This window comes from Anguilla anguilla, chromosome 2 (assembly GCF_013347855.1).
Source record: "Anguilla anguilla isolate fAngAng1 chromosome 2, fAngAng1.pri, whole genome shotgun sequence".
In the NCBI taxonomy this organism is placed as follows: domain Eukaryota; kingdom Metazoa; phylum Chordata; class Actinopteri; order Anguilliformes; family Anguillidae; genus Anguilla; species Anguilla anguilla.
This window is the reverse complement of record NC_049202.1, coordinates 17,330,516-17,356,767: the sequence shown is the minus strand read 5'-3', so window position 1 is coordinate 17,356,767 and position 26,252 is coordinate 17,330,516. Positions and strand designations below refer to the sequence as shown.

Sequence of the window (26,252 nt, the reverse complement as noted above, 5' to 3'; positions counted from 1 at the left end):
CCACCTGGGATGTGAACCTATGACCTGTTACACGCCAAGGGGCTGGTTTTGTTTACATTTAAAATAAAATTTTTGATGCTTGATTCCAGCAGATTTCAAGCAGATCATGTGCTCCATTCACAGGCACCAGAGAGAATAATAATGTTTCACATAAATCAAATGTATACCAAGAGATTTGAGATCCACGGTTCTTGCTTCTGCAACAGCTTGGCACAATCATCCATAACAGCATGAAGTTCTTATCTGTGACGAGCCAGTAATGGGATGTGTTGGTGCTGGGAGATGGTAGGGTCTCCTTTCTGAGAGGAACCAGCCCGGTGTTTACAAAAACACGCACTCACGCACACACACACAGAACTCTCCATCACAGTCCAGCAAACATAAACAGAAAACCCAGCAGGAAATCATGACCCTCGATTCTTCCATTCGCTGTCATGTCCCACTACGAAACATATGTTTACATTCCAAGGCATTGGCAAGGCTGACTTTCCAGCGGATGGTTATTGTGCTCACCATTTATTCAGTGCTTGGGGGCACAGGTCATTCCAAGGTGGCGCACACAGTGAGGCCCAAGATGACCAGGAAAGGGTAACCTTAACCCTCTACTGGTGGCCCGGGGGAATGTTCACAGGCACAGAAACTTACCTCCATCCACCACGCAAATCCATTGTGGAATCAGCTTACAAGGTGACAGAGAGAGGTTCAGAGCTTTTAACGGTATACGGTCTGCTCAATTGCCAGCAGGGTCTGTGATCTGTGGCTGAGCGAGTTAATAAAACCTGAATGGACTCTGAGTTTTATAGTCAGCAGCGCTGATAAGATTGCAACTCTGGCTCTCTGGCACCCCCACTTTCCACCCAGGACATTACAGCACATTACATTACATTAATTTAGTATGGTGGTTCCCAAACTCGGTCCTGGGCCCCCCATGTGTATGCCGGTTTTCGTTCCAACCACAATTGCAATCCCGAAATTTTAACAAGCTGTTAAGATTTGGAGCTCTTCATGTTTATAGGGATTATTTACCCTCTTAAGCCACATTATGCCAAAAACAACTTTGCATGCCACGAAGAACAAAATTCCCATGGTCATGTTGTAATAATTTTGCTATATTGCAAACAAGTACATAAAGTTTTTTTTGTTTGATCAAATGAAAGATTGAGGTTAATCAACAGCTTCCTACGTAATTAGGTTTAGCACATTTCATTTCTTTAATTTTTTAAGCTCAAAAATTCAGGTTTGGCTCGTTAGTTTTAGTGGCCAGGTGTCCACACTCACCAATTACTGAAGGAGCATATTGATAAACCTCAGTCTTGATCAGTTTAAAACATTTTTTTATGCAATTGTGTGTAATATAGCACAATAACACAATATTAACGTGTGAATTCTATTCGTGATGACATGCAAAACTATTTGTGCCATAATGTGGCATAAAGGGGATAAATAATGAATTCAAACATGAAAAGTACCTCATTGAGAAAAAAATGAACAGCTTACTAGATTCGGCAATTGCAACTGTGGTTGGAACAAAAACCAGCATACACAGGGGGGCCCAGGACCGAGTTTGGGTACCACTGACTTAGTAGGTGCTCTTATTTACCGACTTAAGAATGTCGAAGAGTTACAAGTGTATTCACCTGAGTATGAGCAATAGTGTCAGACGTGGCTAACAACATTTCCAGACCACTGAGGACTGATGCAATATCACTAAAGCATTAGTGCAGATAAACTATGCTAACCAACAGCCAAAACACTAATTCTGAATACATACACATTACATCCATACAAGCCCTGAAAATATCATAACCTAAAACCATAAAAATGCCATGTGCCGGGGGGTGCGTGGTTGAAAAGGGATCCAAGATACAGTCTGAAGGGGTGGATCTCAGATCTGTATTGGAAGACTGGAAGCCTATGATACACAATAAAATGTGGAGTGTTAAATAAACACTTACAAAGTACATATGGTACCTACGGGACTCATAAGCCCTCTGTTAGAGTTGAATTAACACGGGAAATTGGAAAAGGAACTACTGCCCTGACCAGAGTGGAAATCTTGTGCTTACCACCTATAAACGGATTATTTGTTGTCCCAAAAATGAATGGCTAAATGATATATGTAATATGCATAAACAACCACAAATAGAACTTTTAAAATATCCATCATACTGCTGTAAGCATTTATTTGCAGTACATGAAACGGGTGAATTTTTCCATGTCAAAATATACATAAATAATCAAATATACAGGTGTACAGATTAAAGAACCAAAATACAGTAACTTCAGCAATGTGCAGTACAGTACAGTCTTGTGTACAGTCGTGGTAAAAGAAAGTCCAATATGCTGTATGTTGCTTTTACTTATTTTTATAAATTATTTAAAAGAAAATGCACCATTTTTTGAAAACACTTGTGAGGATGCAGAATGCTACTCAGTCTGATGTCTGACATTATTTAGACAGAAATACGGAGATGGCAACCCAGAGAATACTGTTTTTTTACTGCTTTAGTCAAAATCCCATTATGAAATTAAAGTCAATAATCCAGTCCTTCCGGATATTTTACAAGAGGAAATACAGCGTCTGTATTCACTTCAAAAAGTTCAACTTTTTTGGTTTTATATCAATCTTTTTTCGTTTTATATATATAAGAGGCATCTCCCCAACAATGTTCTTAATCAATCTTCCTCAAACATCAAGACTCATTTGCGGAAAAGGAAACCTCACCGCACTTTCACTAGAGAATCAGAACAGGAATTTACATCGGTCCAGACTGGGCTTTGCTGGGCTACGTGAGGACCGTCGAGCGGCTCTAGGCCGTTTTTGCACGATGAGATCTTTCATTTTGGACGCGAGCCTGGGCGTGCTCAGTGAAAAGAGTAGGGGGGTGGGGGAGGGGGCAACTACAGGAATATCAGTATAGTTGCCAAACAGAAACACAGCTCTCCACGCTGTGCTGTGCCACATGGCAAGGCATACTTCTCCTCCACACAGAATTCCCAACTGGGAGAGCTCCAGGCACTGACTCGGGATCAGTTTCAGGATTTATTCCAGTGAATGACTGAGACTACTACAGTTTGGTGAGCTGATCCTGCATCAGCTCTTTGGGAAGAATATATCAGGTAGGTGACATGAACCAGCAGTGCTTCGTGAACCAAAGGATGTATGTTGTGTAGAGACGGTCATCACTGTATTCTGCATGAAAGAAATCTTATTATATATTCTTATTATATATTATATGTATTTTTGACCCAGCATCGAAAGGAGAAAGAAAACAGGGTGGAACTCCAGCACCATTCGGTAATGCTCAAACAGCGCCAAACCAAACAGCCCAGCAGATGCATCTGACCCAGCAGCTCAGTGGCCAGAGGGACAGAACACAGAGGAGCAAAGACAAATGAACAAACAGCTGTGGACAGGAGAGAAGCCCCCCCATTCCACTGCTTTAGGGGCCTCTGTTTTGAATGGGACTAGACCATGAGGCAAAGAGTGCTCTGTTCCTTAAAAGCCTCCAGTAGAACAAATGTGCAGCACGTGAGGTCAGCCAGTCATACGTCCCTGTGACATGTACACTCAAACCCCATTTGACTCAAAGGTCATTCTGCCACAGGTGCCAGTGACATGTACACTCAAACCCCATTCGACTCAAACTGACCTGAGGTCAGCAAGCCATCGGTTCCTGTGTCATGTAAGCTCAAACCACATTTGACTCAAACTGACCTGAGGTCATCCAGTCGGCGGTTTTATATATCCTGTACATTCAAAACCCGTCTGATCCAAAAGCCCTGGCAGGCGCTTTCAGACAGGAGAGGCCACGTTTATTTGGGCTTTGAGTGTTCCTTGTTGAGAGCTGATTGGCTGGCGGGCGATGCTGTGGGCTGAGTAATTTTCCATTTTTTGATGGTCTGACATGATTTCTGCAACAAGCCAAATATCGTATTTACATTCCACATTCCACAGTCATGGCTACGGGACCGCAATTTCTCGTGCCTAGCCCGCACAAAGGATGCTGGGATTTTTTTAGGGCTACGCAGAAACGATAATATTAACATAAATTCTGGTTATATAGAAACGATATGAAGCTATCGCTTTCGGAATGGGACAAAACTGTGAATAAGAGGGTACCACCGACATTATGGTTATGTCCCTTCACTGAATCCCACTCGCAGAATAGATTATTCTAGCCCCTAATTCCCCACAAAAGCATTTAAGAATCCCCTTCATTTTGGCTTACCCCCATTAAATGAGTACAACCATTTGCTTGTGTTGCATATTTTTGGAAAGCCTGATAACTGGTAGAGAGCTGGCCAATGGGGCATTTTGCCATTCAGAACAGGCCAATGGGGCTTCATGTCACTGTGGAAGAGGCGGGACTGCAGTCATTTGAATCCAGTCAGTGGCTGTAGCCACCTGGGAGAAGAGTGGTCAAGTTCCCTCCCAGGCACGAGAAACGGGGGCAACTAAGCAGATGACGAAAGAGCGAGGGAGAAAGAGAGAGAGAGAAACGTAATCCTTCTTGCTTTGGGAACGATGGGATGGGGAAGGGTAGACGTGGTACTTTGAAAAAGACAAAAAAAATAAAGTCCACTTTTAATCCTTCCTGCTGAGGGACAGGGTGCACAGTTTGGGGGGAAACAGACGGGGGCGAGGGGTTGAAATTTTGGAATAACGGAAAGAACGACGTGTGCTCCGAAAATACTACTTGCTGAGGGACAGGTTGCACGCTCCACAGACAAATACGGTCTCTCTCTGGGCCTCGGGAGCTGCAGACAGATGTTGAGAGGGAAAAAGAGAAAGAGGAAACTGGATTAGAGCTGAGCATATACATTTATGCTGGGTGCAGCTCCCTCCAGCAGTAATTAAACACACAGTTTAAAGAACACTGAAATGAAAACCACCAATGGCCTATGTCTGAATCAGCTTTCTACTATTAATGCCTAATCTTTCCACCATTAACCTGGGTTTCACATGCAATTCCCAATTGGATACAGTATGTGACCACAGCAGGACAAGCAGAAGGTCTGTCAGTACACAGCTACTGTAAGGAGGAGACCTCACCTGTAGCTCCCATGCAGGACTTGAGCACCTTATAAGAGCAGCAGCGTGAGCAGAAGCTATTGCCGCAGTTACTGCAGTTTCTCTGCAACAGAAAGGAAAATGAGCATTGTGACCACGCCCAATGCGCATTGTGACCACGCCCACTGCACATTGTGACCACACCCAATTAGCTTTTTGACCACACCCAATGGGCATTGTGACCACGCCCAATGAGCGTTGTGACCACACCCAATGAACATTGTGACTACGCCCAGTGGAAGTCTGGGGCTGACAGACTTGGCAAATGTTTCTTAATGTCCAGTTTGAGGTGGACAACTTCAACTGTAGACAGCACCACAGCGTCATCGGATGCATTGCACGTGCGTCCTCACAGGTGCATGCAGTCCACGTGCCAGTAGTGCCGTATAACGGTTAAGGAACTGTCCTTGTAACCGAAAGACTTCAGGTTCAAGTCCCAAGTAGGACACTGCTGTTGTACCCCTGAGCAAGGTACTCAACCTGCATTGCTTCAGTATACAGTATATCTGGCTGTATAAATGGATAAAATGTAAAAATGAAAAAAAAAAATAAAAAATCTGTGCAAGTCATTATGGATAAAAGAGTCTGCTAAGTGGCCTTAATGTAACCTAATGTAACATGCCACTCATTTTTAATGTGCAGCACACCAGCTGCAGAGAGCTGAAACAGGCCAAGGTGCTAATGTGCGCTCAGGCAAGGAAGACCCTGCCAAGTGGAACCCTCACCCACAGTTACAGTAGCACTGCCATGGCCTGGCTTTCCGGGCTGCGGTGTGAACAAATTATTTACAGTTCACAATTTAAGGGAAGCTTTAATGGGCCATCTCACCTATCGCAAACCCTCCTACCTCTCCTTTCTCACATTAAATAAGATAAAATCGTGAACCGCACAATACATTAAATAACACAAGTTATGGCGGCAATTTACAAAGTAAAAATGTCCAAATTACAAAAGCTTATTTGATTTCCTAATGTATTTCTCCAGTAAATCATACTTTTAAGTAACTACAGAATTTTTCATCAAAATCAGGATTTTGCAGATGCGAAAACATCCAGCTCTAATACAGCGCAATGGTAGGACTGTGATAAACAAAATCTCTCTGCTCACCCTCTTCTTCAGCACAGAGAAAACAGCAGCGCAGTTGGAGCAGTTACCTAAGGACAACAAACAAAAACAGAGGCCGTGCTTCGGATTAAAAGGCATGTGCGGTTATGCGCTTAAAAGCTTTTAGCAAACACACAGCAAAAAAGCAAACAGTCGCGTGTCTGTCACCAAACATTTATCAAGTAGCCACATAAGAGCAATCTAATTTGTGTAGGGTTAATTATGTAAATCCAAAACATTTCCCAGTGGTGTAGCTCCCAACCCCCCCCCCTTCCCCTTCCCCTCAAATCCCGAGGACAAACAATGGCTTTCAACCACCGAATAACACGAATAAGTGGAAAGACAACAGTTTGGCGAAACAGCGCTGGCTCCAAAAAAATGTGTTTGGAAGCACATCCCCTCGACGGAATACGTGTTTTGAAACGGCCGTTAAATTCACGGACCGGTTCGAGTCATTTGGAATTGCTCACGACGCCCTGCAGTAAAAACCGTAGAGGCGTGTCGAGTTACCGCGAGCCCAGCCCGGGAGAGAGGACCGCAACCCTGTGGTTGTGCAACGGTCTGGGGAAGCGGGGAGGCGGGGGGGGCCTTGTCGGTCAGAAAGCGACCGCAGGAAGCGCTAAGTGCAGCGAGGTGGGGGGGCCCGAGTTCCTGGAAAGATCCGGGCCGATGGGGATCAGACAGCGACCGGGGCTTTGCTCTTCCACGGGATTACGCGGTGACTCGGATCTCAGGACGTGACCGCACATCCTCGTCATCGTCACCGTCGCTCGGTCAAATGTCGGCGCCGGAGATTAGCCGACCTGTCCCGCTCCGAAAGATCAGACTGACCAATGAGGCGGCACAAAATGGGTTTTTAAGCACTTCCTCCTCCTAGTTAATCATCTTCTCTAGATGTCTCAGACTATGCGTGTTTATGTCACTATGCAGTGTGCCTCTGTACACATTTCTGCACCCATATATCAGTCCTTGTCTGGAAGCACCTATTAATAGGCTACACACCTGACAGTGTATGTGGGAATGGGTACATGTTCATCTGTTTGTGTGTGCGTGCGTGTGCGTGTGTGTGCCTGTGTGTTTGTTTGTACATACTGTATCTCTGACAGAAGCAAGGAGCCACTGGGGAATTTACATTTACAAATAGCTACCGCAAAATGAAAGACAAATGAAAGACAACAACAAATATGAGCTCCTTGAAAACATGACAGAACAAGGACATTGAGAACAAAGACAGCACTTTCCATTGCAGTGCCATCAATCTCTGTCAGTCTGACATTTTCTGTATCTACTCACTCAGAATCTCAAACACGTTAATGAGCAATTTCAATCAATGGACAGTGAATGCTCATCTTAACCTTTCGCTGACCTTTACTGTTAAGAAACCACTGTGTATATGAAAATCATTGTAATTTTTAAAGCGACTTTTGGGACACAGCTGTTTTGAAAGGGAAACTGCTCTATAACTGCAGTGATGTGCACGCTTTGTTCATCTGTGAGGATATAAGCGATGAATGTCTTGTGACTGGATACCCGGTGAAGTGCACCAATCCTGTTTACTGATGGGTATACCTAAAAAGTACCAATTCTTTCATTGAGAGAAATCAAAGTACATTTTAAGTCACAGCACTGATATACAGTGCCAAGGTACTAACTGGACCTTATGTGCATCTGTCCTTCACAAGGCGTGAGTGTGTGCGTGTGGGCATGTGCGCATATGTGTGTGTTTCTTCAAAGGTGCGCGCGTGTGCGTGTGTACATGTGCGAGCTAAGCATTCAGGGTCCCACACTCTCCTCAGCTCACAAAGTGCCTGACTGAGTGTTTTGGGGGAGAAGGGAGGAAAGAAAGCAGACCTCTAACTCCAGCAGGGCTGCCATTGCTACGACAGGCGACAGGCTTCAGTCACATGACAACCATGTGACTCATCCCACCTGTCCCACACACAGCTCCACAGTCCAGGGAGCACGGAGGTTAATCACAGGGGGGCTCTGGTTAAACTGTGCCTCAGAGTTAATATGCACAGCATTAGCTATGTTAAGAACATTTTAATTACATATTTAGAATTCCAACAGGGGCAAATAAACCTAACAATGGAGGAAGGGAAAGAAAGGGAGAAAGAGAAAGGCAGGAAAAAGGCAGAAAGGAAGGAAAGCGAGTACAGAAAGTATAGAAATAAAGAAAGAAAGAAAGTAAGAGAGAGAGAGAGAGAAGAGGCTGCTAGCTGAGCCGTGACTGCGTTAAGATGTTTTGAGATGGAGTAAATCTGTCTGTTGGGCCCCGGCAGCGCAGTGCGTCCATAAACCCGTAGCGCGCGGTGATTTAGCGCGCGGCGTTCAGCGGCAGATTTACTCCGCCCGAGCGAAATGGATCGTGGCTCGGCACAGCGCGGGCTTTGTGGGGTCGCGACGGGCCCGGGGTCCCCCTCGCGGGAAGCGCTCCCCAGGGAGGAAGGGGGGGGGGGGGGGGGGTGGGGGGGTCTGCCGCGAAGCCGCCCATCAGCAACGCCGTCACGCGCCGTTTCCCCTCCTCCCCTGCTCCCGAGGCCGACGAAATTCCGGTCGCGGCCTGGCCTGGCCGGGCCCGACCGCCCCTCTTAAAGGTCAAGGAGGAGCTACGAGGCGAGCCTGGCCTCTCTACGCTCTCTGGAACTTTCCCAGGAGTGCCATCCGCGCGGTCAGGGTTACGATTACCTCACGCCTCGCTCGCTCTCTCTCCTGGAGTGTTTGGACACGTTACGTGAAATTACTCGCGATGCTTACTTAAAGCGCAATGGTCCTCCGCCCGGGTCCTGGAGAGTCACAGGGTCTGCTGGTTTTTATTTTCACCTTAAAATCAGCGACTATTCAGACGCGAGAAACCAAGCGAGTTAACTGCCTAACCGGCTGCTTGATTTTAAGTACGTGACAAAGTAACGTAGAAAACAAGCAGATGCTGTAGCTTCCAGAGGTCCAGGGCATGATTACTGCTTTGGCAAGCATGCTAAAAGGTGCAATTAATGCACCCTAATCAAGCAGTGTGACATGTCGGACATCTTGTTTCAGGTGTGTGGTCTATGTCAGTCTGGGAAATCGAGTCTAAACATGAAATCTGCTTGGCCTCAGCTCACTGGTGGCGTCTTTGATGCAAAAGTTCCCCACTGAGGCCGGTTCAGTGATGGTTTTACCAGACGAGGAACCCAAGCGTTCTCCTTCAAAACGGCGTTAGTTATTGATGAGGGAGTGAGGAGTTCACAAAAAAAAAACCTTTTGGAGCAAACTGAAAGAAGTTCTCCTCAAGCCGGGACCTCAGTTTTGGGGGAAATGCAACGTGAATCACTTTTCTCCCACCATGAACAGGCCTCCCACCAACTTCCCAGCATCTGAGCAGATCTCAGCCAAAACTGTATCAAAGTGAGATCAGGAGCCTGCAGTGGCTCTCTGATGAAAACTTTGGATGTGGTTCAGCACCTTCACAGCGAGATCATAACCACAGGTATGGGCAGAACAACACAGTTCTTAGGACTCTTAGTCCATGACCAGTACTGTACAACGCTGACCTCTGCTGGCCACTGCTCTTCAGTGCAATTCCCAATGGCAGCATAAATGGGCAGCTCACCCAAAAATGAAATTAAGTCATGTTTTCATTTACCTGGAGCAATATCTGTCTATACAGATATCCAGATAGTATCCCTGAAATGTGATGAGTTTTCTAGATATTGGTCGCAGGCAGCTCACCGTGATAAAACAGACCTCGCGGGTCCATCTTCTTGTGGCTTCAAAGTGCCAAAAATTAAATTAAAAAAATTCAACAGTAACTATACAGTCTGTTTCGAGATATAATCCCACGGTTACTCACAAACATACACAGATCTCCATGGTTTCATCAAACTACTTCTGCCAACTGTGTAGCCTATATATCTAGGCAGACTTGTGCAGGCAGACTAGTATGAAACCTGAGTGGTGGTGACGTGATATTTCGGAATAAGACCAGTTTTTGCACAGTAGTTTCAATATAGCAACTCATTAGCGACTTACTTTATAAAGCACATAACAGCTTCGAAATGCATGGCTTGACATATTAATGGTGTAAAATTCCCCTTCAAATGCTTCCTATATCTTTAAAAAAAAACATTATCTGTCTAAAGCAGAGAGGCCAGGATTCAAACCAGCCAACTCCTGGTGCCTTGCTCTGCCACTGACAACTGCCACCACACGGCGAGAAATAACCACAGCATTCGCAGCATTGCAATGAAATGAACTTCTCTCTCGTCTGTTTTTGTGCTTAGTCTCGTAAGCCAGCTCTTCATTGACCACGCAGACAATGCAGACGGTGAAGACCGGTGAAGAGGACAGGTGGGGGAAGGACGCCGCGGGTTTGGGACTCGGGGACACCGGCTCTTTGTTCCGGCCCACTCGGGGTCCTTCCCCAAAAACGTCATTCCTGACGCGCTCTCAACCGGGTCGCTCAGATCCCGTGTCCCGGCGGAGTCGCCGCCGCCCGGCCGTGACGGGAACGCGGTCGACTGTCCGGTCAACCCTGACCCCGTTCGGCGGGATGAAAGGGGATGCTGAAATCTGATGTCCAGAGGGAGAATAAATCTGTTCTGTCCTCCAAGAACTGTCTCTATTTCAGGATAGTAACCCCCCTTTTTTCACCAACCTCTGGTTCTGGACCAGCGCAAGGAGGAAGAGGCAAAATGATCGGACTTCTAAAAAAAAAAAAAAAAAAAAAAAAAAAAAAAAACTCCAGCGCCGTCTGGCTGTCGTCCAGGAGTGGTGTAAGAGAGTAATGGAAGCAGACAGAGAGAGAAAAAGAAGAGAAGAGAGAGAATAGAGAAAGAAGGAAATAGACCTTTTTTTTGGTCTGATTCAGTTGTTCATGGTCGGGAATATTAGATTAGGATTTCTGAAGTCCTTCCATGCGGTTTTCCACAGATCGGCATCCGTTCGGTAACACTAGAACGGAACAATGTGAATCTCCGCGGAATTCCCCGGCCGAACGGTCGAACGCAACCACACCCCTCCTTCCCGTGAAACACCCAGCCACCGAGGGCCTGCCGGAGCCACAGCTTCACAAAGGCGAAGGCCATGCTAGGGGGACCGATGAGACCAGTACAGCCCCCAGGCCAGATGGTTACAGTCCAGGGGTGTTGAGATAAAAAGGGTGGGTGGGTGGGTTCAGGAAGGCACTGCCCAAAAATTACAGCTTGGGGGAAGAAGATTGTTTCCAAGAATAATTACAGAGATGTTAGCGTTGAAGGCCTGAGAGGTTTAGAGAAGGCACAGCCTACTGACGAAAGACAGGGATGCTTCCTGAGGAGGCTTGTGCTGATTATCCCCTCGTGTTTCTAGACCAACCAGAGACTTTTGTACCCATGAGCCAAAAGGAGTCAAGTTTTTCCTCTGATTTTGATGCAAACTACAAAGCTCTATTCATCATTTGCGACACAAAGGGACCACAGTTTCATGTGCATTTGGAGGCATCAGATGGTATTCCGAATATTGACAGATTACATATTTGTGTCGTTTTGCCCTCATTACATATTTGTTCATCAGTAAATCTCAGGAGTAACAGTAATAAATTGAGAGTGCATTTTGTCCATGGAAAAGAAACTCGTGTTTACAGAGGGGAGAGTCTGGAGCCAGAGAGAGAAGAGCCTGTTAGCGGGAGAAGCCGACGCGCGGTGCGGCACACGGTGGTGTTGGAACAGCCCGGCGAGGCGAACGTACCGGTGTTGTTGGTGGGGTAGCGCTTGCGGAGCTTCTCCGTCAGCTTGGACACCTTGCTGCGGATGGGCTCGTTGCGGCTCAGGAGGCCGTTGTCGGAGAGCGTGTCGAACTCGGGGACCCCCGGAGGCACGTCGTCGTCCTCCTGCCCGGGAAAGAGGGGGGGAGACACGTCACGCCTGGCACAGCGGGGATACAAAACATCGCTGCGTTACCCAGGCCTGCTGATACCCACCAAGGTGAAGACGAGGGGGAGGGGGCGGGGGGAGACCGCAGCAGAAATGCAGCCAGACAGTGTGCCAACGTATCACTGACTTTGAGAAAGTGAGGGTAAACTCAAAGCGCTTTCTCAAAGGGTGTCACACCGAGTGAGGCGAGGGAAAAAGAGTATGACAACAATGCCGCACTCAACCGAGTCTTTACGACCTACACCCACCGCAAGTGCCTTGAAGTGCACGACTCAACTTTTCATAGGTACCGTTTCATGACAAACACCACTGTGCCCCAACCACTGGGAGAAGGGGGCGGGACGAAGGCAGGACGTTTTTTTAAAAAGTGCGCTACGGCTGACGCTACGGACGACGGACAAGGCATCTTTGTCTCCGTGCCCGGAGGCGGGGCTACGTGTCTCCAGGGCAGATCTGGCAGCCAGTCGGCGGGTCTCACCTGCGTAAATAAGCCGGCCGATAACTCACCGGGCCCCCGCCCCCACCCCCCCCCTCGCTTAGCGCCCCAGAGGAGTCTGGGAAAGTCATTACCAGAACCTATCACCTTGCGCGATCGTAAATAACCCGCTAGCAGACCCCGGTGAAAGGCCGTACGGGGGCAGGAGCTGAGAACCGTGCCAGTGCTGAGACTATGAAGACGTGTCACTCAGCGCACGGCAACCGGGCTCCGCCCCTGGATACGGTCGCACCCTCCACCTCATCTCCATGCGGACACAGTGAGTGGCATGCAACTCAGGGTTTCTCCATTATTTCAGAACACATTCACAGCCTGGCTATTCAAACTCCACATTTCACAGACGCCCCACAACATGCTGCGCTGCAAAATTCTGAGTGTTAGGAAGAGTCCAGTTAAGAGGTGAAAAATAATCCTCCGTAAAAAAAAAATAACAGCATAATTGTCTTTGTGACCCCTCTTGCCACCAGATCCCTTAACCCATCAGAGACTGCGGCCACTTACCACTAAGGCCAGGGGGGCATCCTCGAAAAGCAGGGGTAAAATAAAATAAGCAGTTTTATAATTGCATTCGGTACAGTCCAAGTGGAATTAAACACATATTTTTAGCATGCATCATTTTCCGTCAATTCAAGACACTGATAAATGGGGGAGGGGTGATGTTGAAATGTTATGTTGAAATATTTACACCCAAGCAAAGAAGAAAAAAGTTTCCAGTGTTATTACTGCTATTTAGTAAATGGAGTAGTGCTGAACAGAATCTGGCATTAAATATCCAGTATGTTAGAAATGAGTGTGCTTTTCATCCAACACAGAGGAGGAAGAGGGAAGTAAGTTCCAATGAGCCTAGGACTGGGACACTGCCTCTCTGTGGGCTTTGAGAGTCCCTTTCCTCTTCCTGTCTCTGCTTCTATTTCTATCTCTCCCACCATCCATTCATCATCTCAAAGCTTGTCTCTCTCATTCTTATTTTTCCCCTTTTGATACAGCCACGTGCAGACAGGGGAAAAACTGTTGTTTTCAGTGTTGCCGCTTATGTAAACTGCAATCTTTGGAAAGAACAGTAAGATTTGTTCCTTAACTGTGCTTCCAGCATTCCAGAGCATGTTTCCACACCCTCTCTTTCTGGGAGGGGGGTACTTACCACCAGGACAAGGGGAGGTTCCTTGGAGGGCAAGAAGGTAAGAGAAACAAGGACATTAAATCAGACAGCAACGGTCCTGTGCAGTTGTCCTGAGTGTATGCAGAGTGTACTGTATGTGCATGGGCGTGTTTGAATGTACATGTGTGCAGGTGTGTACGCACGCGTATGTGCTGTATGCCCACGGCTCAAGTGTTTGAGCCAAGTGTCTGAGAGGACAGAAGAACTGCAGAGATAATTTCATCTGCAATGCAGCAACAACTTGTATAACAGACAACCTCAAACACGATGTATGCCAGAGAAGAGCCAGAATTTCTCCCCCATTAACTCCCCCATGTAAAACTGTGCGTGTGTGTGTGTGAGCGTGTCCGTGTGTCTGTGTTTGCGTGTGTGTGCGTGTTATGTGCATTAACTGTCAACAGGAGTGTTTGTAAGTGCTTTAATGAGTCCTAAGGGAATGGAGCAGAGAGCTGGCAGGACTCAGGGTTCTACAGCTGTACAAGATATAGACACGTATGTGTACAGGTCCGTCTGCGCAGGTATGTACATGTGTGTGCGTGCATGCGTGCGCGCGCCTGTCCACGCGTCAGCACGCCTGTATTTGTACAGTATCTGTGCGAGTGCCTTATCCATGCGTGCACGTGTGTGTGTGTGTGTGTGTGTGTGTTTGTGTTCACAAGCATCTCCCTCCGTCATGTCTCCGAGCGATAGTTGGACATGGCTATTTATCCAGTGTAAATGCTGCGTGAGTCCTTAAGGAATTTCAGGTTACCAGAGTGTTCAGCTGTGAGACCTTGACGGCAAACAGCACGCACACTCTAACAGACTCTGCTTCCACGGTCCGTGCGCAAGCTTCAGAGGACGGGGAGACGTAGTTCGGGGGGAACGGCATCGCCCCTGCTTCTCTTATCACCTCTCAGGAGAGGGGGGCTCTCTCACCTCGATGGCGTCCTTAAACTCCTCATCCGGTTCGGCTTCCTCCGCCTCCTCAATGCTGCCTGGTGAGAGGTCCTGTGTACCGACAAACAGACAGACAGACAGGATCCCGGCACAGGTCATTAAACAGAAATGTCCCTTTAAAAACTCACCATGACCTCATCCTCAGCTCATTTACCAGGGTGCATTGCAGTGCTCCTCATACTCAGTTACACTGCAGGGCCACTTACCACTTCACTGATCCAAAATAAAACACACAATCGGTGTATTAATTCCTCTAGCTGGCACCATTACCCTGTCACATGACCCACACACCCTGCTCTGATTGGACAGCGTTGAATTGATATTCTACAGATTGCCTGCGCAACCAGAGAGTGATAAGCAGTGAGGGAGAGGCCCGGGTCTCTTTTAAGCCGCATAAAAGAAACCCTTTCATAAAAACATCCAAAGACAAATCTTTCACGCAGTGCACTTGGAACTATAAATCACAAAGCTAATTGAGCCAACTTAAATTCAAATAATTCAAAGGAAACACACTGCCAGATATTATGCAGACATGCAATGCTTGGGAAAATATGTGTCATTTAAACCTATTAAAAACAATATAAGTCAAAGAACAATGCAGTCGATCAACGAGGCTTCATGTGGTTTAGGCCCAACAGTAAATAAGCTGTCTTTATTGTTCTCATCACCTCCCTCAGTGTCTAATTGGGGCATTAAGAATGTGTCAGATCACGTGACCCCAGCTAATTCAGTTCAGATTGGGAACTGGGCGAGGAGTGCGTTACTTATACAACACTAATGAAACCCAGCGCTTTTGCACAGCTGGCCAGCGTCCACGGCTCTGTGGAAAGGCGGAATACCCATGTGGCTCTCTGGTTGGAGAGGGTAAACGCATGGATCTGTGCATGTGCATGATAATCGTAATGATGAAAATGATAATAGTTATTGTATTTACATCGCAGTTTTATCACATGCCAATCAAAGTCCTTTCTGTAATAAAATTAGAATAAAATAAGAATCAGAATGAACCAGAAAGAAAGCACTTAGAAGTGTGAAGACCTCCATCAAGGCACAACAATCTCCCCACAAATGTGCACAGCAAATGCACAAAAAAAACTTTTTGAGATACATTTGGCCTGATGGTGGCACTAGAGAAAAGGTCAGGGGGTCACAAAAATAAACAGGTTTCTTCCTCTTGGGAACATGAATGCGCCCAGAAAATTTTACAGCAATCCGGAAGTCACTCCTCGAGATGTTAAAGTCAATGTCAATGTCAATCACAATTGGAAAGTCTGGCCTGATGGTGGTACTAAAGGAAAGGTCATAGAATGACCTAAATCAATAGGTATCTCCCTGTTGGGAACATGAATTTGCCCTGCAAATTTCACGGCAATCTGGCAATTAATTTTCCAGATATGTCTGTCACGGCAGACGAACAAATGGATCAACTGACGGACGGACGGACAGACATCAGTACATAACCTCCGAGGCAGACGTCATAAAGGACAGGTCAAAACAGTGCATTTATTCGACATAATCGACCAAAACACTGCGCACTAAACCTGGAGGAAGTCAGCTTCCATTTTCCCAGGGTTGTAAAGATTACATTAAAATCACCTCCGTAAATAATAAATGCATCAACGAGAATAAATTTTGCTCTCCCGCACGGCAGCAAAGGGGACACAGTTGGTTTTGTATGACCATATTGCAGTAGTCTTTTACTGTGAGAAAATGTAGACTAGCCCGCACAGATCTGGCTGACCGTAGGGGGCTGTTGGCATTGGTTTGACGGCTTTACTGCAGTGGGGGTCAGCAGTGGATACGCTTGCCCTAACGAGATACGGGCACAGGATAATGATCCCACTACAGCCAGTGATACTCCTGACCAGCAGACCCTATGACTGTGGTCACCTCAGCTCTTGGTCCTTAAGGCTGTGGTTACTTTAATGGCCAACAGGGGGATTTACTTGCGGTCATCGAAAGAAAGAAGAAAAAGCTTGTCTCATGAGACCATTCCACACATCTGCTTTTCACTATCAACTCATCATTTGACTTACAGCCGCACCCCCAGTTTTGCCAGGATCCGATGGGTGGGCCTTCTTCAGTCGAATGTATTCAAGAGCATGGCTTCTAATACCTTCCCTGCTAGGGAAAATGGCTTTGGTCGGGGAGAGTCTAGATACAGGCTGAAGAGGTGGGTCTTCAGTTTGCTTTGGAAGGCGGCCAATGACTCTGCTGTCCTGCCTGCCATGGGACGCTCATTCCACCAATGTGACGCCAGACATACGTAGCCAGCACCAACTCAGGGGACGGGTGGCCAGATGGCCCAGATTGCAGAATGGTGCGGTCCAGCCAGTGTGTATGGAACATGAAGACTCGCTCTCTCATCACTGCAATCTGTTTCTTCTCTGGGTCTCCTCAGAGAACTCTGAAGGGTTTCCACAGTGCAGGGCCTACATTACGGCAGTCACACGTTGCCTAACCTTTGAGGACACGGGGAAACGGCCTCTCTTCGCTGCATAACCCAAATCATAACTCACCTCGTTCAAACCGAATTACACCCCGTCCACGGCCTCTGATGATTTTCACAGGCCAGTGAACGGAGTTGGACGGTGGCCCTGGCGCTCCCGCAAGAACTGCGGCTGTTTTGGTTACGCTGCTTCCAGCTCCCCAACCAATACGTACCTCAACCAGGCGGTGAAAACATCAGGGAATGCAGTGCTAATGAATTTGCTGATGGGGGGTGGAGGGGGGGGGGGGGATAAGGATGCTTTGGAGCTTTTCAAAGACTCCTGGTTTCCAATGATACGTGGAGAAACAGGGAACCGCTTTTGAGCCAGCCCCGGTAACAGCTGTGCTCGAGTTCAAAAAGGGCAGAAGAACCGGAGTGAACAGAACATACATTTTCAGGGTTGATATCTAGGGGCACACTGGCCAATCAGAAGCCAGTAAGCTAGTGCGCAACGAGAGAGGAGAATTATGGGACCTGGGCTAAAAGCTAGCTGAAGCCTTGGCTCCATTCCGCTTTTCCCAGGAACCTATTCCTTATGGTGCTTACTTAATGAAAGACGAGATGAGATGGAGTACAGCGTCACTGTTTGCTGCAACTTCTTACACCGATGGGAAACTGCCAGTCATTTGAGCCGATGGTGTTGATTATACAGCCATCGTGACCGATGCAGGCTTTCCTAAATAAACAGCGGCAGTGAGTGATAGATAGTATGGTAAACGAAGACGCTGAACCGGGCCAAGCTGGCAGAGAACCTATTTCCATTTTGGACACAATTATAATAATGCTTGACATTTGCATTTATTGGACGTTTACATTTCCTGAATGTGCAGAGCTACAGAACCGCAGGAAACCCCCCCCGCCCCCCTCCTTTTTTTCTTCCATTTTACATTTTGGGGTTAGTTCCAGTTAGTCCTGGGACTTTCACTAACACCACCAGTCCTAGCGGTCAGTACGGGCCAGAGACTCACCTCGAGGCTGGTGGGAGTGGGGGTCTGATCCACAAAGCTGGTCGGTTCGGGCTCCGGGTTCTCCGGCTCTCCCTCGGCTGGAGGGGCCTGGCCCTGGCGGAACATCTCCCTGAGCTCCAGGAGAACTGGGGAGCAGCAGAGAGAGAGAGAGAGAGAGAGAGAGAGGACAGTCACACAGTTAGCTACATAATATCCTCTGAAGGTAAGAACAGTAACCATAATGTTGGATTTTAAATAGGATCTGGTGTGACGTCAGGGGCCAGAATTCAGCGTTCTGGTAAAGACATCCACGGGGATGACGGGGACGTGCAGGACCTTAACACTTAACAGGTACAGCGCCTGATTGCTTTACCAACATGGAATGAGCCCCACCTGCTGAAGTGCTCAGGGCTTTCCAGCTTCTCCTTTCATCAGTCCCAGTGGGTATCCCCAAACCGCTAATGTGATTATCCCATGGATGGAAGGTTAAAGGAGGTGTCGGGACAAGATCCAGGCTCCGGCCCAACATGCACGGCGTATATACACCCAGGAATGTGGCCGACTACAAAATCTCCATAAAATCACCCCTAACTGTTCCAACCACAGAATTTATGTTGTAAAATGAGTCTTTCCCCGCAAAAATGCACTTGCATCCCCATAAGCTAAAGGAATTTCCTTCATGTTTACACTGCTTGATGACAATTCAGTAAATAGCCCTCTTCTGCCAGTCCAGTAGGGATTGTTAAAGAGGCCATCCCAGAATACTAGATGGCACTGGCTCAATGTCTGTGAGAGTGGAGCCCAATCAGAGCAGAGCAGGGAAAAGGTCACAGCAGGGTCAAAGGTCACATTAGAGTCATTGGCCAAGCTACATGTGTCCTCATCAGAGGGTTACCCTGAGGTAATCACTATTCAGAAGGCCTGTGGAAATCGAAAGCCAGCTTCCTCTCTGCCAAAGACTCTTCAAACAGCAGGGGAGGCTCTAAAACCATTGATGCATTCATCTCACTCTGTGTCATGGCAAGTTTCAACATCTTGGGGGGTGGGGGGGGGGGCGGGGTGGAACTGAAACCAGGAGAGTAGAAGGGCTTCCCGGTCACTCATCAAACATGACATTTACTGGTTACTGAACGTTAGCATTCTAACCACGTGTGCCGAAAAATCCACAAAGGCATTTCAAGCGAGGGACCCGGTCGAAAGAAATTATATACCGGAGAGGTTTTTTTGATGCATAAATTACCACGCTGAACCTCAAACCTGAAAAACAGATGCCGCTCAAGATTTATAAAGGCGCAACAGCTGCTGCTAGTGAAAACCATGGCACACGACCACAATTTCAGTGTCGATTTCCTCAAAGCGCGTGAAGGAACACCCTGGCCATCAGGTATTGGGTGGTTATACGCCAGTGAAAATAAAACCAGTTTAAGTCAGGCTTAATTTGCAAAGCTCAATACAATTCTCACTTGAAATCCATGAAATAACGCCCAGAACTGAAATCAAAACTAGACACGTTCAGAACTTCGGAACTGGAAATAGATTTGATTTTAAAGAACCATACGGCACAGCACGGTACTCTGTTATAAGGATTTAGTAAAGTACAGACTGCGCTTGCAACCAACAATGTGCAGCCAGTAAAAAGTTGTAATCAATTTAGGATATCCTCCCTCCAAATTCATAATGCAGCAATGCTTTTTTTCCTTGGAATTCAAGAGATTTCTGAAACCTCCAGCTGAAAGATAATTTGTCCAATTCCAGTCAAGGAGAACTGCACCTGCCCTTCAAAGTACAGAATGACATGTGAAATAGCCCTGGCTTGAGTACCTCACTTCATCTAGTCCTCTCCCCTTCCATCATGGCTTCAGAAGGTGCTCACCTCGGCAGAAGTCCCTGTTCCACAGGAAGAGGGCGCTGTTGAACATGGCCAGCGCCCAGCCCAGAGGGGCAAAGTACAGGAAGCAGAGCACCACCATGAGACTCCCGTAAAACCTGCACAGAGAAAAGCTTGTGAGTGACACATAATAGCAAGGGCTGAACATAACAGAGGAGATAGGAGGCAACTTCAAATGACCCTGGTGCATTTCACCAGGTTCTACCCCATCCCCCTGCACTAGGGTTTCATTGATTTATACAGTATTCTTACTGAAGCCAATCCAGATTTAACACCTTCTTCAATGATCGAATAGCAATGGGATATCTTCTGGTTAGAATGCTGACCCCTCACCACAATACTTGACAGCTACAAGCAGTTACCCTTATAAGTCAAGTTCCGTGCCAAATGATAGTTACTTAATGGTACAGAGTGATCATCTAGACATAATGCCAAAGCAATTCTCTCATGCAAAGAGGGGTAAATTTCTAAGGTATTACTGACCCTCATGATGACCGAGCACAAGCAGTAGCTTGGCGGTTTGAGAACCAAGAAGCTGACAATATCCATATGCCACTGGGTTCTCAGACATCAGATTACAATGCAATCAAGCATTCACGGGATATTCTGGAAAATGCCTGAGACACAATTTTCCACATTCATCAACGAAGCGTGAACAGACTGACTCATGGACGTGTGGTGTCATATTTCTCCTGCAGAGTTCCAGATGCAAGCAAACCATTACATTTAGGTTCTAATGTAATGTAATGCAAACTATTAAATTACGTTACATTACTATACATTCATTTAGCAGTTGCTCCTATCCAGAGAAGCAATAGGTGCATTTATCTGATTAATACGAGTAACAGTGCCAGTCCTGGCTCAAAATATTTATTGACCAGGAACCAAATATGCATCACTAAAGTACTGTCCCCCTGCATTTTAACTAAGCCAACCAAGAATCAAAGTACCAATTCTAAATACATACAGACCACATCCATATCCATAACAAGCCCTAAGAAGAGAAGCATAATGCTATGGGTTGGGGACAGAAGCAGAACCAACATGCAGTCTAAACAGGTTATTCTTCAGTCTGCGTCGGCAGACGACCAGTGATTTTGCTATCCTAAAGGCTTTGGGAAGTTTGCTTCTCCACAATGGGGCCAGCACACACAGGCACACTGTGACTGGAAGAGGTGGCCTCGCAGGGAAAGGAGAGCCAGGCGCCTCTGGGTTGTGGAGCAGAGAGACCCGGGCCAGGGCGTAATACATGAAGATTGATGAGGTATGGTGGAGCTGTTCCATTCACTGCCCCGCAGGCCAGCACCAAGGCTTTAAACTCGAAGCGAGCTATACGAGGTACAGCAAGTATATGACTTCCTCTTTCTGCCAGAACAGCAGGCTTCTCGTGTTATTCCCCAGGCAATGCCAAAAAAGGTCAGTAGTTTATGAACTGGGTGGAAAAAGAGGAGGAAAAAAAAAGCACAAAAGTGGTTGGTTTTCGGCTCGACGTTACTCACAAAGAGGAAGCCGTGTGGCTCTCCCAGTACAGCACGCTGTAGACAGACTCTGCGGAAACGCACGCTTGAGACAAGATCTCATCCAGCTGCTTCAGTCTGAAAAATAAAAAAATGACGGTGACATAAACAACAGTGACATCTCTGCTTTAAAAATGTTAAGAACACAAAACGTAGGAACGCTCGATAAAGAAAAGAGGCCATTCGGCCCGGTTACGCTCATCATTATCATCATTTTGCCTAATTTCCGGAGTGGAGTTGGCCAAATATGGCCCTGGAGAGCGACACAATCATCTGGATTTTGTATTTCTACTCAGGACTTAATTGATCATATTAAGCAGTTGATTACAGTTAACTCGCCTCGGGGCATGGCTTCTTCTGTCCGAATCGGTTGTCGATTTTAAGGGAAAACGAAAACCAGCAAACCCTGCGCCTCTCCAGGACCAGTGCTGGCCCAAGGACCAGAGCATATCAAGCACCGTGTCAAGCGTGGTTCTGGAAAACCGTGGATTCGGTGAGAGTAATGATGCAGTTATTGTTGACCGTACGTCATTCTGATACAGCTTAAGCCCTCACACGAACCCCGCCATCAGGCGTCGTGTCTCCAGTGAGGGCCGAAGGTTAAATAACTTTCGCTTAACATCTTCCAAAAAAAACAGCCGAGGCTGCTTTTAATTCTCAGTCCTTCTCCCGTAATCCAAGTTCTAACGGGAACTCGGTAACGAGATGTGACAATTTATCCTGAGTCATTTATGAATGGAAAACGTGATTTCCCCCCACACCCCTCCACCCACCCAGGCACCGAGGAGAGTGGAAAATACAAAAAACCACTCTAGAAAGTTTTCTTTTTTCCCCTTTTCATTTTATTTCATACTGAACAAAAGCGATGGGAAAGCGAGGCTTCTCAAACTCAATAATCATAATTGAGTTTCCCTGTCCCATTCTATCAATCGCCGCCTTATGTGTGTCAATCAAATAGAAAATAAATTTAATTAATAGAAATTATAGAAAAACACAGTGATTCCTGCAGATTTAATAACTTGAAACACATGATGGCACCACCCAAATTTAGGGTGTGTGAGCGTACATTTAACCAGGCAACGCTAAGCGCAGGGCTAGCCAGCACATGTCACACAGTGTTGGCAGTGGATGGGGTCCTCAACGTCATAAGCGAGTGTGGAATGGACTGGGTATGAAGAGAACTGAAGAGTATTTTAAGCGTTAGGTCGTCTTTTCAGCTTGCTATGTACCTTCCATTTGCTCTAAAATGCTGGATACATACTATGATCTTATATCATCCAATTTAATTTCCAGTGTGTGTGCGTCCCTACTGCCACTACTTAAATTAACAACAGCAGATACTTTACAAAAACTGCTAAAAATGGCTAAAAAGATTAAGCCACTCCATTATTCTATTGTTCTGGCAGAAAATAAAGGTAAAGACAAGATAATCTGTGCAGTGTTAAGAGGTTATAACTGCAGATGAAAAAGCACAAATTTTATAAAGTGTTTAGGTTTCATAAGAGCTTGTGATATTAATGGAGCAGTTTATCCTGTCAAGCTAAAACTGGTATCTCTTGTGATGATTCATTTTACCAAATCACAAAAATTACTTCATCAGTAAAATTATTTGATGGGAATAAAAAGACTGCAAAGGGAATTTGCAATGGATGCAATTAATTAGAAAGTTAATTTTTTATTGTTATTGCTATTATTATTGCTATTATTATTATTATTATTATTATTATTATTATTATTATTAATACGAAAGTTACTGAGAGAAATTGGCATTGTTGGTGACCAGTGTCAACAGTTCTGGATCCAGACCTCCTGAATACATTGGAACATTCCATTGAATCCACATAAATTGGACCGACAAACTTTACGTTCATTTGTTATTGAATAATGCACAGCATTTACCACTTGAATACAGAAATCTGTTTGCCAAACCAAGACGATAATTGTTGTGGGGGGCTATTTTAACACACAAATACATAACATCCAGATTCTACTTATCAAGGTCTTGATTGAAGACCATGACTAGTTGATTGGTTGAATCAGGGGTCATAGTGCTGGGCCAAAACAAAAACCTGCACCTACACCGGCCATTTTTCAAATAAGATTGCAGACCCCCCGATATAAAAATCACACGACTAATAGGTAAAAAATAAAATTGCAGACCATCCTGGGGTAAAACTAGTCCGGTGCAAAAAGGGCTTAAGGTGATAAAATAATTCTCCCAACGCTTTTATTCTGGTAACTCACAGGCCCTTGACCTCCAGCATGGCTTCCTGCCTGGTCAGGTGCACGGTCTGCAGGTCCCTCCTCTGCACGGCGTGGTGTCTCTTCCTCTGCAGGGCCGCCTCGGTGGCCTGGCTCTGGCTGCGGTCCTGCAGGTAGCCCAGGGCAGCTGGAGTGGAGACGCCCAGCAGAAGCAGGGAGAACCAGGCCACTGCAGCACAAAGAGGATCACAATAATAATAATAATTATTATTATTATTATTATTATTATTGTTATTGCTATTGTTATTATTATTATTTAACTGTACCGCACATTTCACATAGGACATTAAGTGGTTTGCTTTCATTTTCATTCAGTGGAAATGAAATTTAAATACATTGCATGGAAGTAAAAATAACATTAATTAAACAGCAATAACAGTAATTGAATACAACAACAATAATAACAATAAAATACCTTTCCCTTTCTTTAGCACTATTTTTTACACACACCAAATACAAACTTTTTAATATGTCCAAATTCTCTTGTTCTCACACTCTCTTTCTGTTACACATTCAAAATATCTCCCTCACTCACTCATTTGACCTTCTCATCTGCCCCTTGCTCACCATCAGAGGCTAATGTAAACAGAGAATTTCTAATGACCAGTTTAAATTCCCTATCTATTTTTTTCAAGCTGTAGTCGGCCAAGCTTTAGGCCAGCTGTGGACATTAGGCTTTGTTCATTCTACTGACTCAAGAGCAATGGATACCATTACAGACAGTAGATCAATTTGCAAACAAGCTTGACATCAGGGACCAGAGTTCTTGTTTTGGAAACACAGTGGGATAGCCTGGGTTTTCTCCTGGGGTTGTTGCTAAATTACTGGCTATTATTACAAGTGCAATTATCAAAAATGGACGAGCAGCTAAAACTAGACAGATTAACTGGGTGTAGTTCCTATCCTTTTGTGATCACCACTAAATTTAACCTTACCCTTCCCAATCCTCTTTGGGAGGAAAAAAAGGTTTTAAGCACCATTTTCTCACCTTCACTCAGTGTTAGGAAGAGGACATTCAGAAGGATGCAGAACAGCAGAGAGAAAACTGGCATCTTCCATCTGGAAGGCATAGAGCAAGAGTGGGAGAAACATCAAGAGAGGTTTCAAGATGTCAGATGAAGACCATTTTGGACATTAATTAATTTTGCACAAACAGATACTTGTTGCTATGGTAAAACCGAATGAACATTCGAGGGACTCCCTAAACACTCACCCCAGCAAGTAGCGCACTAGCTCGACTGTATCATTCACAGGTTCCAGGAAGATCACCATGCGCTTGAAGGAGATGACCATGTTCATGAGGTCAAAGGTCAGAGCTCTTGGACTGCTGAGGTCAGACAGTTCACAGCCGCCTGTGTCCTTGGGTGGAAGCTGGATAAGCTCTCCACGACCATCCCCAACCGGGGGGCCTTCCGGGGACACCCCAGCACCTGGCTGCATTCTGCCTGCACAGTGGGCAAGGTCGTCAAGTTAGAGCAGTGCGTCTACGTATAGCGTAAGGTCTTGAGAAAGGTATTTAATTAGACATCGGTTAATCCTGCTCCTAGGTTCTGCGCTTGTATCTCCAGTTCTTATATTCTCTTTATGCCATCCACTTCCGTACTGTAGTGATTATTTGACACATGGTGAATCAAAAATAAAATTGATAACTTTTACAGCAAAAAAATGCGATCTAGTAGCCTTGGTAATGATTTGGTAATCTTGTAAGTGTATTTACTGTATATGTTGCTAACGAATATTCAGACAAGTCTGACATGTGAGATTAGCTAGCTAGTGGCTGTAGTCAATAACCAAGAACAATCGCTGTATTGTTTATGCTATAATTAATTTAACTAACGTTCCTCATATAAAATGTTTATTGTTATTTCCATAATCTAATCGTTAATTAAAAATAAAAAAACAGCCGAGTGACAGTCTGTTTGCCAACGTATCGTAGATGACGAGATCTAACACATTCCAGATATAAAACCAATCGAAATTGACATCGTATTAGCTAAGTACCTTACCTGCAGTTGTTACGCTGCGCACTCCTCTTGTCGAAAAGTCATTTAATCTCCTAAAGTTTGTAGACTGACCGTGCTTTATATGTTTATTATTAATACTGCAGACAGCTTCACCAGTTATCCAAAGGTACGCCACCCGTTTGACAAGATGTGTTATCTTATCCAGCTAGCTAGCTAGCTTCCAACTTATTTACTGAAGTAGCTTCCGGGAAGACTCAGGATGAACTGTAGATGACAGAAACCAACGATTGGCATAATAGGAAATCAAACGGATGGTAGAACGCATCGATATGACAGCATGGACATACAGTGGAACGTTGATTTCACGTTGGAACTTAAATGCTACTAAAATGTGCATGTATCAGACCTAGACTAGACGAACAATCAGAGTAAATGCTCCCCCCCCCCCCCCCCCCCCCCCGAAGAATACAGAGGCGTTCAATTTTAGGCCCTATAAATGTAAAGTAAAGGTTTGGATCTG

At 45.8% G+C, this 26,252-nt stretch overlaps 1 protein-coding gene across 6 annotated transcripts; it reads right to left on the bottom strand.

Moving 5' to 3' along the window:
- Positions 1-2,149: 2,149 nt before the first annotated feature.
- On the bottom strand, positions 2,150-26,006 carry zfyve27 (zinc finger, FYVE domain containing 27). Of its 6 annotated transcripts, none has more exons than XM_035405728.1 (15): positions 25,775-26,006; positions 24,982-25,209; positions 24,757-24,827; positions 23,751-23,937; positions 21,489-21,584; positions 19,975-20,087; positions 18,123-18,247; positions 14,643-14,714; positions 13,707-13,727; positions 13,067-13,087; positions 12,476-12,547; positions 11,885-12,026; positions 6,182-6,228; positions 5,057-5,138; positions 2,150-4,761 (listed from the first exon to the last, which is right to left on the bottom strand). In XM_035405728.1, exons 2-15 carry the CDS (start codon positions 25,206-25,208, stop codon positions 4,697-4,699), a joined length of 1,341 nt encoding a protein of 446 aa, XP_035261619.1. In that variant the 5' UTR covers position 25,209; positions 25,775-26,006; the 3' UTR covers positions 2,150-4,696. The 6 variants fall into 6 exon arrangements, with proteins under 6 accessions (XP_035261619.1, XP_035261618.1, XP_035261620.1 ...); XM_035405727.1 differs by having other exon boundaries at positions 24,982-25,213; positions 25,775-26,005; XM_035405729.1 differs by lacking the exon at positions 13,707-13,727 and having other exon boundaries at positions 24,982-25,213; positions 25,775-26,005.
- Positions 26,007-26,252: the final 246 nt, after the last annotated feature.